The 20,160-nt window shown below is 41.4% G+C and overlaps 2 protein-coding genes across 4 annotated transcripts; one reads left to right on the forward strand and one right to left on the reverse strand.

Moving 5' to 3' along the window:
• The first annotated feature begins 1,016 nt into the window (after positions 1-1,016).
• Positions 1,017-5,287, forward strand: LOC128770933 (progestin and adipoQ receptor family member 3-like). Its single transcript, XM_053885950.1, has 7 exons — positions 1,017-1,186; positions 1,428-1,663; positions 2,130-2,292; positions 2,758-2,913; positions 3,008-3,205; positions 3,782-3,872; positions 4,009-5,287. The coding sequence occupies exons 2-7, from the start codon at positions 1,467-1,469 to the stop codon at positions 4,146-4,148; spliced, it is 945 nt and encodes a 314-aa protein (XP_053741925.1). The 5' UTR covers positions 1,017-1,186; positions 1,428-1,466; the 3' UTR covers positions 4,149-5,287.
• A 1,977-nt stretch (positions 5,288-7,264) lies between these two features.
• Positions 7,265-17,421, reverse strand: slc26a1 (solute carrier family 26 member 1). 3 transcript variants are annotated; one of them, XM_053885937.1, is made up of 8 exons: positions 17,281-17,421; positions 12,903-13,370; positions 11,674-11,859; positions 10,988-11,234; positions 10,675-10,906; positions 10,211-10,394; positions 9,856-10,143; positions 7,265-9,121 (listed from the first exon to the last, which is right to left on the reverse strand). In XM_053885937.1, the coding sequence occupies exons 2-8, from the start codon at positions 13,308-13,310 to the stop codon at positions 8,567-8,569; spliced, it is 2,100 nt and encodes a 699-aa protein (XP_053741912.1). In that variant the 5' UTR covers positions 13,311-13,370; positions 17,281-17,421; the 3' UTR covers positions 7,265-8,566. The 3 variants fall into 3 exon arrangements, with proteins under 3 accessions (XP_053741912.1, XP_053741903.1, XP_053741897.1); XM_053885928.1 differs by lacking the exon at positions 17,281-17,421 and adding an exon at positions 15,634-15,704; XM_053885922.1 differs by lacking the exon at positions 17,281-17,421 and adding an exon at positions 15,527-15,693.
• Positions 17,422-20,160: the final 2,739 nt, after the last annotated feature.

A 20,160-nucleotide genomic window follows, 5' to 3' on the forward strand; every position in this document is an offset into this window, starting at 1 on the left:
GGCATCATTGAAGGTTGCTTTAGTGGGCTCTCTATTGTTCTTCTATTGACATACTTATGGATCCCACAGGATGATATGGTGGAATTAGCAAAGAAAATAGCCAAATATTATTCCCAAATGAAACTGTAATCCTAAAAGTTTGTCCCCAAATGGTGATTTTTTTTTAATTACTTGTTTTCATGTAACTTTGTTACATTGCATGCCATATATAAAAGAAAGAGCAGTCAAAAACGTCAGGGCAAAAAAAGATTTAAGAATTTTGAAACTCACAGGTTGCATCTTCAGTTTGAGGTCAAGTAACACAAACAGAACTCAGACTCCTCATATGAAGTGCGTTTTGTTGGAAGATAATTCCATCTTGTCTGTGTAATCGAATTGCAGGAGGGAAACAGAATTGATTTGGGTAACACAACGCCTGTGGAATGTCAGCGTGACTTGCAGCCTTGCATGAGTTTATCTAAATAGTGTCCACCCAAAAGGGAAATAAAGCTTCTTTTGCAAGAGAACTAAAAACACAAGAAGGATCAGAGATAAGAAATGTAAACGTGCGGAACCTCAGACTGTGATTTTTGACACCAAACAGAAACAATGAGTCTAAGGCGCCCTTGCCAGAGTGTCAGGAAATGCTTTCACTGGGGCTTTTTCATCTGGTCTGGATTATTGATTGCGTCTGTGACTGCTAAATCATCTCTAAGTCATTTACTCAAGACAAAAAAATATATTTAAGTCAAAGGAATTAGCCTCAACATCGTCACTAAGCTCAGTTGTGCACAACACAATCCAACAGATGAGCTGCTGTGACTCAACTGCTGACCAAGTTATAGCAGGTGGAGACAGAGGTACAGCTGCGGACAGTCCATGGAGACCGTCCCTGTCTCGGCAACACACATGACAACATTTTGTCTTCCAAAAATATACTGTCTAGTGCACAATTAAATGCATATAGAGAGCGTTACGTACAGAAATGCCACACGTGTTCTTGTTTAGCCCTTCACCAGCAGGTGGCAGTAGCGTACTGACTGCACGTTTACACACTTCAGTAAAAGAAGACGGCTTTGTTGATGCCGTGAATATTTGTCGTTGTCTGCCCAAAATGTGATTTTTGGGCGCGCGTCCTGATGTTTTGTCGTTCGAATATGATAGACGCGCCTGTACAAATACATAGTCGGTTGAACCGGGACTAATGGTGAGCGAAATAGCCTTGTTTTCACTCAGTTTGGCGATAAAGTGGGGTCTTAGCATTGGTGCTAGCTGAAGTTCACGACGTAAATATCTGCCGTTATTGAACTTCATATGTGGCTGTTTTTGTGTTGTTTCAGTTCAAACCAAATTTAAATGAATTACGCTTATTTTGTGGTGTACCTCGCCACCAATGACCCAAATGTGTCGCGAACCCATTGTGAGTGACTGTTCTCCTCTCTATCTAGTCTCACAACACTCCGTTCGGTTGACCCGGGGTCGCAGTGATGCTACTGAAGATGCCTCAAAAGCTGCTGAAAACAGCCCACTACATCGAGCTGGGGAGTTACCAGCACTGGCCGGTGCTAATACCACAAAGGATCCGGCTCTACACATACGAACAAATCCCTCTATTCCTCAAAGAGAACCCCTACATCACGGATGGATACAGAGCTCATCTCCCATCCAAACTTTGCATCAAAAGGTCTCTAAGTTTCACTCACTGTAACGTCAGCACTACACACATTGCGTCATGAATAATAGATAAGAATGTAAATTCTTTAACATGACTACGTTTCAAACAAGAATCTCTTTCTTAACCAGAGTAATAGATTGGCCAGAGTAGAATTTTTATGGAACACTATAGGTGGTTGTATAGTAACAACACATGTGAACAAGGGGTTACTTTACCTACTTAGATCAAATGAGCTCCAAAGGTCGAGGCTCAGTTTGCAACTTTCGCTGTAAGTTGATTACAAAAACATGTTTTTAGTCTATGTTTATGTAAACTATCAACAAAGTATGAAATATATTTATGATGAAAATAGGTAATTATAATAGACTGGTTGTCTTAAGGTTTGAAGTATTGTGATATTCATCAGTATTTGTGTAGTCAGTCAACTGCACTGCAGTACTGTTGAGTGAACAGCTTTTGCTATTTTGTTTTCCAGCATATTCATACTGTCAAATGAGACAGTTAATATTTGGAGTCACCTCCTGGGGTTTTTGCTGTTCTTTGCTCTCGGGGTTCATGACCTCTCCTCGGTGTTGCCTGCCTCTGGAGCCAACAGAGAGGACTACGCTATTTATGCTATAGGGCTGTTTTGCTTCCAGGTACAGTATGTTATCCGTGATCTCATTACTGGCACTAGTCCATATTTTAGTATGTTTTTGGTTCCCATATTTTACACAGTTTTAGTTGATAATAGCTTGCACCATAAGTTTTTGGTCTAATACATTGTAGGTCTCAAACAGGTTGGCAAGCAATAGTCCCTGGTGAGGTAAGTAAAGTCAATGACAATGTTGTGTTTTGCATTTTAGAAACCTGTAGAGCTGTACATTAGTGTATATGGAGGTGTTGAGTGTTGCTTCTTTGCTTAGTGTTTTATGTGTCTAGATATTTCATAATTAATTTAACAGGTTGATCTAGATGTTGTGAGAAAACAATAGCTTGAGTTTCACTCCCTTGTTATTGCCGACCCCTAAATAAATGACACAAACACATATTGATGTTAGTAAAAACGTACAGCTTGTGATCTGAGTAACAGAGATTGATGTGAGGCTGTGTTTTCATTCCAGGTGTGCATGTTGTGTTCAGTGGGCTACCATCTTTTCTCATGCCACCGGTCAGAGAAAACGTGCCGTCGCTGGCTGGCACTGGACTATGCAGGCATATCTGTTGGCATCCTTGGTTGTTACGTACCTGGAATCTTCTACGCATTTTATTGCAACGCTGTAAGTTCGGCAACATCATGTGACGTTTAGAATTACTCTTCTCTCTCTTGCTATTTTTCCTGCAGCTCATCAAAAGTGTTTTTCTCTGTCTCAGTTTTGGCGGCAGGTGTATCTGCTGACCGTGCTCTCCCTGATCCTGGCGGTCTTCTGCGCCCAGGTCCACCCCCGATACCTCAGCAACGACTGGCGCAAGCTGAGAATGGCAATCTTCTGCTGTGTGGCAGGCATCAGTGTGATTCCCGCCTGCCACTGGGTGTGGCTCAACGGAGGGTTCAGCTGTGACGTGGTCAAGGTTAGGAAACGATCCAAATGTATTTATGTTTTGAAGTCATTCTCTGTTATTTCTTGACTTTCATACAGACAATGTTAAATTATTGCAGCTGTAAGGAATTTGGTTTTATTAAATAGAATCAAGGTTGTCACTATATTAAAAATTTCATCTCAATTGCATTGAGTTATCTGGCAATTAATCCCACATATTGTATCTGTTCTAAATGTAACTTAAAAGAAGATTTGATCAGAGCATAAGCAGGAGCATTAATGCTCATAATGTTGTGCTTCATTACACTTCCTGCTATGTTGGGCTGTTGTAGTAAACAAATGTGTGCGTGAGGAAAACATTATCTTCCTACATTTACAACAGAGAAGTGTGTGATATTGTTGCCATTTATCATGAAGTAACTCTGCTTTATTGTCATTCATTGAGATTAAACTTTCAATCTAGTGACAGCTCCAACGATAATATATGATTTGTAATTGTGTCTGCATAATGCAGTCAGTGCACTTTGCCACTTGCAAGTAGACAGAGTTACAAGCATTGCTATGATCTTTAGGTCCAATGTTTCAAATTGTCGCTCCTTTTCTACAGTTGTTTCTGCCTCGTGTGATTGTGATGTACTTCATTGCTGGATCTGCCTTCTTGTTCTACGTCACCAAGATCCCTGAACGCTACTTCCCTGGTGAGTTTGTGAAGCATTTACGCGCATAGAAAGAAACACCTGGATTATCACTTGGATTTTTTAAACACAACTTTCTCCATGACATTTTATTCTGCGTCTCCATGCTCTGTGCCATCACATATCTCTTGTTTTCCAGGTCAGCTGAACTATTTGGGAGCCAGCCACCAAGTGTGGCACGTTCTGGTGGTGGTGATGTTCTACTGGTGGCACCAGACAGCTGTGCACATCATGCACTTCAGGCACAGCCAACCCTGCCCCTCCCAGACCAGCAGCTAAGTCCCAATGAGTTCATTATTAGGAGCGAAAACTATTGTTTGTTTAAGAGACGCAGAGTCTGCGAATTACAAATCTGAGCCGAGTCTTGGTCAGTTTTCTGTGCGAGCAAAATGAACAACATGAATGAGATAATTGTTTCATGCTTGTGCTAGCATGATGACAGTTTTCTGCTGTAAATCTTTTCAGCAATTCCCTGTTTTTCCTGCCTTCTGAACAAACGAAAATGTTATATATCTGAATATCTGAGAGTGGATCAAACTGAAACACTGTCGTAATCCATATAGTGTTCTGGCAGTTGCTATAACTATTGCTAACAATTTTTGTAAAATACAGCAGAATCTGTTTTAACTTAAACATTTAACATATGTGTTTGGAGTGAATTGTAAATAAGGTGCACTGAAAGCAGCACTACACTGTTACACGAAAATGTGTTTTTTTTTGTCGCCCCTTACAGTTTAAAAATAGCTTATAAAAGTAGCTTATAATGCTGTGTTAGGTTAGCAACACTCGCACTACACTGCTGGTCGGAACACCAACAACTAAATTGGTTTGAAGCAAGAGATTCCAGTTTTGTGGTTCTTTTTTTAAACTGTATTTTTAGTTCTTCAATAAAACTGAAGTAGACACACCAAGTAAAAAAAACCTGTAAGAAACAAGAAGCACCTAACTAATGAATGGCTGGATTTCCGCTGTATATCACTCCAGTTTTATACTTTTACTTTGATAAACAGAGCCAGTATACAGTTCTGGCATTATGGGCATGTTTCCTGTAACGCATGCAATGAAGAGTTCAGTGGAAGAATGTTCGCTTCTATATTTGTGTGATCACTGTAACGCATTGTCTGCCTTGTTTTATTTGCATATTTCTTGAACATATAGTCTGTTACAATCGACTTTTGAGCGACTCGATCAAGTCACCATTGATACCATCACTGCGCTTAAACCTCAGGATTTCCAAGTTTATATCCTTGCCTTTGTTGGTCAGTGTTTCTTTACATTCTTCATGAGCTGCTGGTTGTTTTGATGAGTGTTTCTTCTCCGTGCTGTTACACGTTGGTTTGGTGTGAGTTTTGATCTCGAAAACTTCAGTGCCTGTCTGAAATCATTTTGTTGAATCAATAAAGAATGCTGTGAAATCATGATAGATTTATAGCTTATTTTGTGCTTAAAGGTCACTTGAAGAGAACTCGGAAAACTGACCAGCAGAGAGCAGCATTTAGTCGTGTGTTGTAGTTGAAGCTGCTGAATAATGCAGCGTTGTAGACTTGACTGTTTACTGAAGTATTTACCTCTTTGAACGTGATGTTCTTGAACACCCCCAGGGTTGGGTGGATCAAATTAGTCAGTTTTTCAAACACTCACTCATTTTGATGATTCATGCCGATTTGCATCAAAGTACATGCGCAAAGAGAAGCTAAACTGCAGATCTGGTTTGCTTTTGACGATGGATTTCAGTCATGTCAATATGATGCAAGGCTCAGACGCTGCGCACAGATGACAGCAATATATGCACTATACTGAAGAGTGGAAACATAAGTTATCAGGACTACAGTCGAAAGATCATTTCATCAAAGAAATGCAGAGCTCAAACTTATCCCAAGAAATAATTGGAGTAATGCGAGATACTTAGAATGGGAACCAAATATCAAGAACTTGAGACAGTGATGTCAGGATTTGAATGTCTTTTGATACTTAAATGGACACAAGAGATGGTACATATAATAATAATAATAATGTAATAATCCTTTCGATGTTTTTCACTTTGTTGTTTTGTTCACTTTATTAAAGAAGTATACAGTTCTTGCTTTGGAAAACAAAAATGCAGTGAAGTAACTAAAATTGTCTCACATTGGAAAACTGAAAAAAAAAAACACAATACATTTATTGACTTAATGCACAAAATGAACATTGACTCATGAAAAATCTGTGGAATTGCAGGGGTGAAATTAAGAGCACTTCCTTTGACCTTGACACTTCCTGTAACGTAGAGGGGTAAAAAACTGAGGTATTCCTGTTAACTCTTCAACCCAGGACTCAGTGGGCAGTTTCCATTGTTTCTTTTAGTCAGTCATTTCATGCGTGCAGAGGTTTTCTGCTGCTGGACAATCATTGAAAGTGTTGTGATAGAACTTGAACGGTTAATATGTGAAACAACGTCGATGATGATTACTGAAATGCTGACTGGCACAATAGGACAAGACGTGCCGTCAGAGCCACTGAGCTGGACTCTAATGAGAGTTTGTTGAAATAATTGACGGTTCTTTGCCCTGATGCGGCAGGAAACTGATCCACCTTCACCCTCAACATACACATTAGCATGTTAGGCCGTTGCAGAGCTGTTGTTTTTCTCCAGGTATAATATAAGCACCAAACCTCTGAAAGCTTTGGGATACTGTGGGAGTTCAGTCTGTAAAAAGCGTGAAATACAAATGAAGTATGGTTTGTAATTTTATTTGAAATAATAGTCTAATTTCATGCTGTTATAAATTATAATGTACCAAAAACCCCTTGACACCTGAACCTTTCCAGCCTCAGATGAATGTCCTGTGACACTTTAGACTGAGGAACCCATACTAGCCTTTACTTGTTTATTCGCGGTTAGTACTAAAATTATGGTGTTGTTCAGAGTGAACTTTCAGTGACTATTTCAGGAAAAAAATCTAGTCTTAACAAGACACTAATGAATATTTTATAATGATGAATTACTGTGCTGCAATTACACATTTGAATAAGTAATATATTTAGGGCAATAAATGTCCCCTAATCTAAAGCGTGACCTGTACGTCCTTCGACATTTGTCATGGTAATATATTTACTAGTTGACTGGCTGCCTATTGGGATTGTGAGCTGCCATGGAGTGAATATGAATCCACCAAATATTAAATTAGATTACATGAAATATATCAGAATCATGAGGAACCATAGGATTTTTCAGTGGTGCAGACGTGTTTTGAGTGATGCATGAGAAATCTGTGTTGGTCCATCCATCCATCCTTTTGTCTGCCCATTCAGTCTTTCTTTCTTTCTCCTGTCCACCTGATGTTTCTTTTGTCTTTCTTCCTCCCGCGCTTCAAGTTATCCAAGTGACACCATTTTTTTTGTTAAAAAACGTTTTATTGAGCCTAAAGCAGTCAGGCACTGTTACATGAATATAGAAAAAGGGACATACAAAATCATTGAATCCTTTTCTATATAAACAAATAAGGCGTTCTCCTCAGTCCATGAACAAACCTTTTGACTCTAGATATAAAAGTAACTCAAAGACTAATGCCAGCTAAGGAGGAAATAAAAAGCGGAATAAAAATAGATTCAACCCTGAGATGATGTTGACACCGTGTCAGTCCTTCTCTGTCTTCACTAAGGCAAGGTTGGTTGGGCGGCGGTGGCAATCCTCCTCATTAGTCTCCGACACTGACTTAAAACATCTGGTCCGGAAAGTTAAACTTTTCTTTAAGGAATGATTTTTAGGAGCAGGGTAATGGTTGGCGCTGCTGATAGTGACTCGCTCTGGACTCTGGACTCCTGAAGCACTATCACCGCTGACCAAAGTCTCCCAATTGGATATATGAGAGTTTTTTTTTTCTTTTTTCTTTTTTGTAGTATCATTGACTCTTTCTATGTGTTCTGTGATAATCTGTAACCAAATAGTTTTCATTGAGGAACTGAAAAACAAGGTGAAAACTTATTATTATTATTATTATTATTATTATTATTATACATCTGAATTGGGGTCTGTCATTTTTTTTTTATTATCATGCTTTAAATCAATGTTTAGATTAAAAACAATAATTTAAAATAAGTCAGGAATGTCCCTATGTGAACTTCAACCTCACATCACTCCATCCGTAAAATAACCAACATTTGTGGACACGCTTGCTTTAATATCTTAAATGTAAGTGAAATCACTCACCTATAAATAAAAGTGCACAATATTACTGCAAGAATTATGAAATCATTTCGCGTCTTTTGAACGACTCCACTCACTGAGCTGAGCTAGAAGCCACAAAAATCATTCTATGTTCAAATAATTTGGTATCATGAGTCTGTGGCAACAGCTCCAGTCTGGACAAAAGCTCCCGAGACCTTGTACTGGGAGCATTGAGCTTCAAAGTTCTGCTCTGAAATGCCATCGAAACATCTACTGAATGATCCTCCATTATTTCAACTCAAACACGGTCGTGTGTTTTGGGCTACATGTTACATGTTAGTGGGTTCAGTGAATGATGTACATTCATTACTCTTCAACAAGTCTGTGCGAAAAGTCAGCCATGATTATTTGTGAAGAACGGTGCAAACTAGAATGTCATTTCAGACTTGACACCTTAAGAGTCACGGGGTGTGTCGACTCTTTTTGTTTTGTGCTTCAGTATTCCAGTGTGTGTCAATGTAACTGGAGACGGACTTCTGGTTTTCCATAATCACACCAGCGAGTCGTCCGTCCTGTGCGTACCACTGAGGCCGGCGTGGACGGTGGCGGCGTGAACAGAGTGGAACAGCATGCTGCTCATGTCTGAGTCAGTCTTCCCGAAGACCTGACCCTTCTGCAGGCTGTCGACCAGCGAGGTGTTGCAGCAGGCCAGAAGCACCTGGATCCCAATCTCTCTGTACTCTTTGACCAGCCCATTGAACGTGGCCACGCCGGTGGAGTCAATGAAGGGCATGGCGGAGCAGTCCAACACGATGGTGTGGAAGTCCAGCTCTCTGTTCACCAGTCCCACCCCCAGCTCTCCATTTCCCCCTCCGTTTACAGACATTTCTTTAGCTACCTTGTCTGCCTTTCTTCTCGCCGTCAGCTCCAAGAAGGGCTCCACTCCCACTGTCTTGTAGAGTGACTTGAGGAAAGACTCTTTGTTGGCGTAGTAAAGAGGAGCCTGGAAGCGCACAATCTTAATTCGAGGTGGGGCTGTGAGGTTCGCGTACTCCTCCAGGTCTTCGTAAAGCTCAGTGTCATCAGCCTGGCCCAGCAGAGAAACCTGAGCGATCAAACAAGAGGAAAAAAAAACCTTCAATGGCTCAAGCTCACATTAACATTTGGCCAATTTTACAGCGCACAGAGAGCAAAGTCCAGGATCTATTCCAAACCTGCAGCCTTGTAATCACCATGAAGCCTTTTCAGTGTGTAAACCAAGAGCTTCTCTCCATTTTTTATCCATTTAACATTGTGAATTCTGCATGATATAATACCAAACTATTTCAGTAAGTGACAAACATCAGTGATCTTAAATTATAATATCATACTTTTTTTCTGTATATTATTATTTCAGTATTTCAATTCTTTATTTAATGGACCCCTCAGATGAATCCATCAGCTGCCTGAAAGATTCCAACACAATGATCCAGCATGTGTCAGGAAGGAAGGGGGAAGCCCTGGGTCAGAGCTGCAAAATGTTTGGATATTATGTCTGTTGTTCTGCCACTGTTTCTGGGAACAGGGGAACTTTGAATGCTGCAACAAAATCTCAGATTAGCAGGGAATCACGGTCATGTTCTCCATCTTAAGTTGTGTCTTTGTTTGTTGTTCGTTTGCAACAAAGCAATACATTTTTAAAGGACAGAAATGATAAGAACTGTTCTTCACTCTGCTCAATCTCAATCTTTGAAATGTAAGTAGTGTTGACTGAATAGTGATATATTAGACGTTGACAAATGTTATATATTGTAATGAAGATTCATTCGTCCATTAATATTTCAATACTGCTGCACTCACCTTTGGATTTTGGGTTTTGTAGATGACGCACATCATGGCAAACACCACTCCAACCAGGAGACCCAGCTCGATGCTGATCAGAGCCGTGGCTGACATGGCCACCAACCAAACAATGGCATCGTTCCTGTTGGTGCGCCACATCGCGGGAATGTTCTTATATTTCCTTAAGGCCCCGCGCAGGCTGACTATGATGATGCAGGCAAGGACACACTTCTGTAAGTCGTGGAAGTAGGGTGCGAAGAAGAGCAGAACCAGCAGCACGACCAGAGCACTGATGACACTGGAGACCTGGCAGCAAGGAGATGGCGTTCCAGTTTTGGATGCACAGGGACTTGGATTGGCAGCCCATGTATACCTGAGTCTGGCATCCGGTGGAGTCCTTCACCATGGTTTTGGCCAGAGCGGCACTTGTGGTGAAGCTGTGGAAGAAAGACGGGATGATGTTGCAGAAGCCGATGGCCAGCATCTCCTGGTTGGGACGAACCGTGTAGCCGTTCTTTTTCGCAAACATCTCGGACAATGACACGGTGAAAGCGAAACTGGAAGACAAAATACACCAGCGTAAGTCAGATGACTGAGTGGACGTATGAGACAAAATATGAGACGTAACTAAAGCAGACAGACAGAACGGAAACTGTGACGTTGATAAAATGAGGTCAAATCAGAGTCTCGTAGTTGATTCCTGGGCAGCAGAAGATTGTGATGGTCAGGTGTGGAATGTAAACAGACAGTTATAGATTTTTTTTTCCCACGCGTTCATTCCAGCTACTGAGCGCTGTCTGAATCCTCCAGATTAGATAACAGACGTTGTTGCATTACCTGATAACAGCCAGGGGAATGGCGTCCATGGCCACTCTAGGCATCAGGCCAAAGCTGGGCACTTGTGGGGGGATGAAACCTGTGGGGATGTGACCAGATACGGCGGTGCCATAATGGCTGTTGAGCTCCCCGTAATGGCTGGCAAGTGTGGCTCCTGCAACCACCACCAGCTCAGTGGGTAAAGGGATCTTCAGACGGTCCTTGAAGCGCTCCTGGATCTCCTTCCCCGCCACTATCGCGAGAACAGTTTTGGCAGTCACATTTGAGCGGGAACTTGGAACATGAAACTTTTGCACTTGTCAAGAACAAGTACCTAATATTGAGATACAGATGGCGCTGGTGATGAGGTCACACACGTTGGTCTTGTGAATGTTGGAGAAGATGTTGATCCAGGTTACAACAACTGTGCCGTAACCTTGGTGACGTGGAATCTTCAGGCCCAGCAGGTATTTGGCTTGAACGGTGAGGATGGTGAAGGAAGCTCCCGTGGCGAAGCCGTCCAACATTGGAGCGGACAGGTAGACCGAGACAAAACCGAGCCGAAAGACAGCCATCAGGACCTGAGTCAGAGGCAGATTAGGCAGTGAGACTTAGACTCTTGCAATGTCTCTTTGAAAATTGTGAAAATACAGGAAATTACAGCTTTAATATTAAACAAAATATGTTGGTAGAACTAACAACAACAGTTATGATGATGATGTTTGCTATTAAACTGTGCTGTCAGAACACACTATATCCTCCAAGTAACCTGTGACGAAGTGAGAGGTGATTCTTTGGTTGTCTTCGCTCTCACTCACAAATGGTGTTAGAAGTAGGATTATCATATGATATGGTGAAACAGTGCTACAGCGCTGAAGTAACCCCGTCAAGCTTTGCTCATACGCTATAAATATTAAATAAACCAAAAATATTTAGATTTTTTGCTCTCTGTTTCTCATAAATATGCTACATTAGGGTTGCACTGCAGCAAGCGGCTTGGTCAACATGAGGCATATTTACCTGGTAGACCCCAGCCAGGAAGGTCAGAGCGGCGGCGATGCAGATGGCGTAGCACTCTTTGTCACATTGCATTCCCATGAGCTCCACAGTCTGACCAGCGGCGTTGGAGAGGTTCAGTGACGAATTGAATGCCGCAGACTCATCATTGAGGTCAAAACCAGCCAGGAACACTTCTCGATCCACCACCTGCAGGCAAATCAGACCTCACTGTCGACGGGTTCAAGCACCATCAAAACTCACACACCATCACGTGTTTGCATCAGCCGACATAATCGACGATTGAATCAGTCCTCAACAAGTTCACGAGTTGACTAGTCGTGATGTCATCGATGTTATGACCAAAACGTCAAAAGTACAGGAACAGCTCACAGCCAACTCATGAAAGACGGAAGTGAGAGGCAACATTTGCAAAAAACACACTAATCTTTAAGGTAGACCACGTTGCAACCCTAATATTTGCGAATTACATTTTTCTTTCTATCCATAGTCACCTGGGACTCACTTCCATGCTCTGTACAATTTCCCTCTATTTGTTCTAAGCTATTGAAGTAGCATGCTTCGTCTCACCTTTTGAGGTTTCAATGTGTAATTTACTATACACTTATGAAGAGCAGATGGAAATGACCGCGCTCTCAGTCTCTAAATAAATGTTGACAATTGTTGGGCTCATGTTTCTTCCAAAGTATTTACATGTCATCATCATCAGCCAGTGATGTTTTTTCTCAAGTGCCTGAATATCTTAATTTAACATGGAGAACCGTCGCTAGAGTCTCCTCTCTGGTGGTACTGCGCTTCACGCACAGTTATGTCTGAGCTGCACCCTGAAAACACACACACATAAAGATTCTGCCCCAGCAGATTCTCCTAGCCAGAAATGTCTCGTGATCACAAGTGATAAAACAAAGCGGGAACATTTCAACAGCCAGAAAACCCACGCACTGTAGAAGTGGGCAGAACTATCGTAGTTTTATCTCGAAGGAAACATTGTAATTACTACCGACAGGAACATTGCTCACGCAACTAAAACTTCGCCACTGTTTCAAAAAATCCTGGCAGAAACGCTTAGATGCCGATGTTGCTTGGGACGTGAGTCTTGTAAGGGCTCCCCTTTGACTCTCGCCTTGCTCAGAAAATGAATGAGGAAGTTGACAAAATGATGGAAAATGATCAAAACTCCAATTCAGTGAACACATGAGAAGTCGAATGATGGTTTCAAGTCACGTCCTTACCTGTCCCACCATGAGACTCATGAGGCTGAAGATGCCCACAGAGACATGTCTGGATGTGCCCATCAAGAAGTAGATGATGTTGGCGTAGAAGGAGGTGTATAAGCCGTAGATGGGGTCGACCCCGGCCAGGAGGCAGTAGGCGATGGCCTGTGGTACCAGGATGATACCGATGATCAAACCGGACATCACGTCCCCCCACACGTACTCTTTCAGTTTGTACTTAGGGAGCCACTGGACCACAGGAAAGAACCCGATCAGGGTGGAGCGGACTCTTGGGATGGAACATGTTGCACTCTGCTTCAGCTTCTTTTTGAGAACCGAAGCTGTAGATTGTCGCTGTCGAAGCCGGCGCTCCAGAAGTTGAGGTGGAGATGGGGTGGGCTCTGTCTCCTTGCTGTGATCCGCCATGATTATTTAAGACTGAGGCGACAGCGGGGTGAGAAGAGAGGTTGGTGGTCAGCTGTTCTCCTGAAGACACATCATGAAAGACAAGAAGAGAAGCTGCTCAGAGAACAGATTTGTGTCAACTTTTCCCAGGCCATTGAAATAACTTTCCAGTAGTCAGCCAATGGAATTCTGTCACTGCTCCTGAAGGTTACTCCACAGGTTTATACAAACTTGATACATTTATCACAGCACTTGACACATACACTCTTCATTCAACTGGTCTCATTGTTCATTTGTCTGTAAGCCATATTTACATCTTCCATAATTCATACCCAGTACCCCAGTGTTTTCATGCTTTAATATATGCATTAGTACAAAAATGAACCCCTTCAGCAGAGAGCTAAACATTGCAAGCAGTTGGCTTATTTGTTGCTGAAAGTTGGTCTGTATGAGTCGATGAGTGTGGCGAACCACCATGTAGATCCACATAATGTTAATGAGAAATGCCGCTGAAAGTCTCGGGGATGAGGACGGAGGCATCTTGTGACAAGTTGTCACGACACGCCACATTTTTCTCTGCATTTTTACATTCCCTTGTGATGTGTTTTATGATGATTATTTTTTTCCCTACTGGGAACGATTCAATTCATGATAGTTGAAAATAGATTTCACATATGACTAATCTGAATTGAGAGCATGGAACTGAAGTCATAGGTCAAGACACCGCTTTTGTTACTGAAATCTTCTGACCTGCAAAGAATTCACCGTGACCATTGCAAGCGCAAAAGCAGAATCTCAGCAGCGTAGCCCCACTGTGCGTGTCCATCACTTCAGAAATTGTGTTTAGGAACGCTTTATGTGCGTGATAGCAGGAGGCTGGTCGGACGCCTCTTCCGTGTGGTGAAGATGGCTTCACAGAGCAGGTCAGAAAGCACCCTGAAACACTCACGATGAGATGTAGGTCAGGGAAGCTTCACATGGAACTTGCATCACCTCCTTCTCTTGCCAGCAACTGGAACGTCGAGGTTTTCATGTCAAGACTTGCATGGTGCCCCCTCAGAGGGTTTGTGCCGTGTAAGGAGACGGGGTGTAACTTTTGATAGTCTTGGACCTTTTGAGTTTTAATGGTTGTATCCCAAGTGTTTTACTTTTGCTGTGAATCTCAACTTAATACATGGGTTTCATCCATGAGCGAGGCATGCATGACATGTATCTGAAGTCAAGTCAGGAGTCAAGTATTCACAGCTTCCCTTCAGTGCCAAAGGCGATTTTAATTCCAACGAATTGTGGTCATACAAGACAGCACCAACGCTTCTATCATAATATCTCACAACTAAGAGTGTGATTATTATGCAGGATCATAAAACACATGATGATATATCTGCTCACAGCAGCACCGGCATGTGAATTGCTTCCTTCAGATAAAGCACGTGCAGCCAAATGGAGGCTAATAAATCCCTCCATTCACGCAGTAAAATGAAGCTCCCATTGAAATTGACTCAAATTGAACTTGCTATAGATCTATTTTTTAAAAGCAGCTTACCATGAAATGTAACGTAAGATATAGGAAAAGAAAAAATAAACCATTGTGCAAGAAAGCAAAAAGTGCTCCAACAAAACAACTTTTTTAGGCTCACTGTTTGGACCACATGGGACTGCGCTCACAACTTAAATGCTTCAATGCACCTTGTCACCACTCTGGCTCAGTCTTTTCAGATGAGTTCTACAACTGACTGTGAAGCAGTGGATCACATGACAGCACACAGAGACAACAGATCCACTCAAATAAAACCAAATCAATCTTTCCACTTCTGTTCAGGGCTGACACCGAGGTCAAACACTGTTGTTGGTTCTGGAAAGAGCACGGCACGACACTGTCCCACAACTGTCCCAGCAAGAAAAGAAGTTAAAGTCAACTGTAAATCTGGCTGCGCTGTTTAGAGCGTGACAAACTGTAAATTCTGAGGAGTGCCTATACTGGCCTCTTGATTCTGGGACATTTTTAAGAGTGAATCTGAGCAGTTTTGAGTTACATTGACACCACAGATGCAACAAGTGGTCAATAAATAACCCGGTTAACAAGGCGACATGTAATCAGCTCTCTTGATGAGTCAAATTATCCAACACTTCCCCTGTCTGCCTCAAGTTGAAATTTCAGGCTTGGAAACAGGTTTTTAAGCAAATAGCAGCATTCAGATGTTTGAGTGAACTTGCAACATTTGGTGTCCCACTCATACCTGTTTTCCAATGTAATGATGTTGAAATCCTGCTGGTCGTCCTTATGTTTAAGAGAATGTGAAGTGCAGTAGGAAGAAGCAGCTCAGGATCAAATCACGGAGCTCACCTGCAGAGTCAGTCCTGGCCTCTGCCTCATGTCCTTCCAGCAGCACAAGCGCGTGTGTGTGTGTGTGTAAGCCGCAGCCCTTTGAACGCTCTCAAGCGTCATTCATCACAGTCAGGAGGAGGTTCTTGGCACGGCACACTGATCCGTCATGAGAGCGTCACTTAAAATTGACTAAAAGATTCACTCAGACGCGGCTGTGTTTGCAGCTCATTAACTTTTGTAATTAGAGGGAGAAATGTTGACAAGCGCAATAGTTGTGATCGCTATCACAGAATATGGCTATAAAAACCTTTCATGAGCTTTTATGATCCAAAAAGTTCCCTGATGCGCTTTGTGTTTCGCCTGTAAGGTCACTGTCAGTTAAGAAGTCAGTGTCAAGTGTCAATGCATTGGCCAATAGCCTGACAAAAAGATGAAAAACAAAATGTATTCTTAAATGAGAATGTAAATATTTGTGTGTCCTAAATTATGACTGTTGTTTATGTTTACATCAACATGTTGGCAAACGTTGGAATGAGATTGTGTGAGTGAGTAGCTGACTTCTTAGCAGCCGTTCTTATGGTTGTCATGTGTATAGACACTTGAATTTGTGGGTCTCAAGTGAGTTCTCCACCTACAGTTCCTTTGGTTGTTTGTATTCACTCGTCTGCCACTCCAGACTTTAAGCGCGAAAGCTGTGGATAAGAGTGATTCTTTGCTGTTGATATTGTTTGCATAGACTTTTAATGGAGAATTATTAGTTATTACGCAGAGTATCAGGCCTCCAGTTAAACTAGCAGTGATTTGTGATGGTGTTTTGTAGCTCTATTTGGAAAACGTGATAACGTTTTAAACATTTTCCATTCATTTCTATTACTTCTGGTCATGTGTTTCAGAATCAGAATAACCTTTATTGTCATTGTAGCAGATGATACAACAAAAATGAGTGGCATCTCCCTTGTGCAACAGCATAAAAACTAAGTGGTAATAAAGCGCAGCGCAGTGTAAATAAAAGATGCTGATATGTACAGGTATTAAAAAGTTTAAAAGTTTAAACCTTAGACCTGATGCAGTTAAAAAAAATAGAACAAGGCAGAAATTCTGACTGTATCAAACAATCTATCAAACAACACTCCAAACACTGAAATACATAACTTTCATGTGACTATGGCGACAGAATGGCAATTTACCAGCGTTCTGAAGCTTTGCTCCTTCATTCATGCGTGTTGTCGGACCTTCTCAAGGCCAATTTCTGTCCAACTGAGCGCATTGCACTCAGAATATATTTAACACCAATCATATCAGTAAAGTACATGCAGGGTTGTATGTCTTGCTTCATATGTTGCGTGTTTATAAGTGTTTTTTGCTTACGTACATGTATGAGTGCTGTGTTGCAAAGGTTAACCATGTGTTTTGGATGCTTCAGTTAGGCTGGGAAAGCATTATGGCTATGAGCGGTCCCAACAAAGATGGTGTGTGTGCATGTGTATTTGTGCGTGCGCTTATGCCTCAGTGTAAAAGAAAGACAAGTAGTCACGTCACTTGGACAACTGAGCCATTCAGACACCCACATGAGATCCACAGACAAGGGCTGAAAGACACACACACACGCCTCACACTATATTCCTAACTCGTGGCCCGTTCTTCTGTGAAAATACTTGTACTCACCCAGGGAGGAGGAGTTGCTGGAGAGTGATGTGGAGGAGATGAGAGCCATGCTCCCCATAGTGGTGCCTCCTCATTCAGCATCGGTGAGTGTGTCCGCCTGAGCCGCTGTGCACTCGGCTGCTTCACTCACTGATCCTTCCGGTTTCCTCCTGCAAGGCATGATGGGATTATCCACCGGCCCTCCCCCTCCATCCTGCTTGTCATGGAGGAAAAAAAGGCAGCGGGGGAGGGGAGGCGCTCTGCTTGTTCATCATGTGACTGAAATGTTGAGTTAATGCACATAATATTGCGATTTTATCACAATATATTTCTGTTTATTTTCCACTCACCGTTAGAGAAGGATGCAGGAGCAGTTGAATTGTGATTCATAATATTAATATTGCAATGATTAGACCTATCAAACAGTCTGACTTCAGCGTGAATGGGAAGGGATTAGGATCAGTACGACATTTACTCTTGTGCCTTTACTACGAGTCAATCACAGAAAAGCCTGAAACTAAACACGGACATGATTTTTAAACTGCTCTGCCTCTGACTGTTTTAAATCCGAAATACACATAAAATATTACCTCACAGGTGCGTCAACCTGCACTGACTCAAAAGATGACTCAGCTCCGTCATTCAGAGGAGACTCGGAGAAGAGCTGCGGTGTCATGAAACAGATCCATTTTGGCTTGTTTGGGTAGCTCTGTGACATGAAGAGCAGCCGTCCAGTTGGCAGGAGACTTGTGAGTGTCTGTCACTTCCGTGACAGCGAAAGTCAACATCATAAACAGACGCTGTTCAACTTCTGATGACGTGGGAGAGATGAACAGATGTGACAGCTTGACATTGTGCATTCATGGAGTTACGTTCTGGCCGGAGATCCGAATGAGAGACCTTGCTGAAGGGCCCACGCTTGGATTAGAACCCATGACTTCTGATGTCATAGTCAGTGCTGCTCCTGATTTTTAGATATGAATGAGACCCAAAAGTAGAAATGTTTTGTATTGTTGTGTTTTCATTTAGTTATGGTCATAAAATTACTAATTTTGTTTGAGCTTTGATGCATATGGATTTTAATTTGAAGGCCATTGCTGTTTTTTGGGAGCTGTGTTTTGTTTTTTTGGTTGTTCAAAGACGATGTGAATGCACAGGTTTTGAGTCGTGAAATATGACTCAAAACTTGACTCCAAGCCTAAAGATTGACGAGACTCTGAGAGTTTCTAACTTGCAATAAAGAGGAAGGAGAAGCTTCAGCGTGGCTTGTTTGGATTCCTGACAGGGAGGAAAATGCTCACACTCCTGTACACTCCTGTCACAACAGACCAAAGAAGTGATCACATTTTTTTTGGCAGACATTCAGGACAAAGGTGTAACGAGTCAGAGACGAAACAACAACACCTTCAACAACAAAGGTGGAAACCATTGGAGTTTGCCATTATGACCTCTATGACCTTTATAAACCATATTAAGATGAAACACGTTAAAATGCCCAAATAAAAGTTTCACTTTAAAGCATTTAGATGCACAACCTGGCGTGTCTTCTATTTAGATCACATGTTGAAAGCTACATAGAAATGGTTTTCAGTGGTTTTCGGTGGTTTCCAGAAACTACACAGCATTTTCTCTGTTCCTGGTTTTACGAGTTTATCTAGCATGTTTGTTTGTCTCCAAACGTTTCATTTGTTGTCGGACCCTCTCTGTGCTTGGAGATAACCCTGGTCAGTCTGCAGCTTATCCTGAACTATATACTTAACATTCAATAACAGACGCAGTGACACGGAGAGGGCAACATCTAATTATTAACCCTTTAGGTTGGAGTCTGAAGTGCTTGTACGTCAATGTTTAAAAATGATTAGACGTCGCACAAATGTTCCTCAGGAGGCTAAACAGATGTAAAACAGAAGTTTTAGTTTTTTTAAATATATGTAGGCTGATGAGCTTTCAAGTGAAGCAGCAGTCTTCTAATCTCTTCTTTTTTTTCCGTGAGTATGATTGTGACGCAACATGTTGAACTAGCTGAAATTAATTAGTTGAACTCAATAAAAACTTTTTCAATAATAGAGGAAAATGAAGTAAATTATCAGTACGATTGAAGGGGAATCATGGAAAAACAAATATGAATTACCAAATGTGAAAGTCAAGAAACCTACAGTAAAAATCATTATAAAAAGGGAATTTTCTGAAAGTCATGCAATTCTCTGAAAAGAAAAATGGGAATGGGAAACTAATAAAAAAAAGAAAAGATCAGTTCAAATGGAGAAAATTCAATTCAATTTGAATTAGAGATGATGAGTTGCAATAATAATAATAATAATAATAATAATGATAATAATAATTAAATAATAGTTGATATTATTGTGTTTTAGTTTGACTGTAAAATACCTCACTGAATGATTTAGTTTTGTTACATGTTATTATATGCCCAGATTATATGTTTATCTAATTAACTGTTTATTCGTAACTAAATAATACTCCAGAATCAGAGTGCTCTTTCAACAATTATAATAAACGACATTTAAATATCTGTAATTGAAGTGATCCCTAGTTTAAGTTATAAATGTGTTTTTGTCGCACTTTTCTACAGCATTTGTCCGTCAAAAATATTTTGTTTTCCATCCAGCTAAATGTCACTTACCGTATACTTGGACCTCAAAATAGTTCTTTCTTTATTCACCACAGCCGCAAAGCAATGCGACACGTGATTCAGTAGAGTGGAGCTACACCGACACCTAGTGTCAGTCTGATGTATTGAACTTGTGCTGTACGTGTTCATACAGCGCGGAAGTGATCAGTTATGATGCCCACCAAATTTGAATTTCAGAATTCATAACATCAAGACTTGCTAACGAACCTGTTCAACCATAGCATATGAAAGTTCAAACACGCTGGGAATAA

Source organism: Synchiropus splendidus, chromosome 1 (assembly GCF_027744825.2).
Source record: "Synchiropus splendidus isolate RoL2022-P1 chromosome 1, RoL_Sspl_1.0, whole genome shotgun sequence".
NCBI lineage: Eukaryota > Metazoa > Chordata > Actinopteri > Syngnathiformes > Callionymidae > Synchiropus > Synchiropus splendidus.

Excerpts from the sequence above, each read along its gene's own strand:
- LOC128770933 (XM_053885950.1), top strand. The coding sequence starts at position 1,467 with ATGCTACTGAAGATGCCTCAAAAGCTGCTGAAAACAGCCCACTACATC. Across the intron at positions 1,664-2,129 it reads TCCAAACTTTGCATCAAAAG|CATATTCATACTGTCAAATG; the intron begins GTCTCTAAGTTT and ends TTTGTTTTCCAG. Across the intron at positions 3,873-4,008 it reads CCCTGAACGCTACTTCCCTG|GTCAGCTGAACTATTTGGGA; the intron begins GTGAGTTTGTGA and ends CTTGTTTTCCAG.
- slc26a1 (XM_053885937.1), bottom strand. The coding sequence starts at position 13,310 with ATGGCGGATCACAGCAAGGAGACAGAGCCCACCCCATCTCCACCTCAA. Across the intron at positions 10,907-10,987 it reads CATCTGTATCTCAATATTAG|TGGCGGGGAAGGAGATCCAG; the intron begins GTACTTGTTCTT and ends TTCTCGCGATAG. Across the intron at positions 9,122-9,855 it reads ACAAAACCCAAAATCCAAAG|GTTTCTCTGCTGGGCCAGGC; the intron begins GTGAGTGCAGCA and ends TTGATCGCTCAG.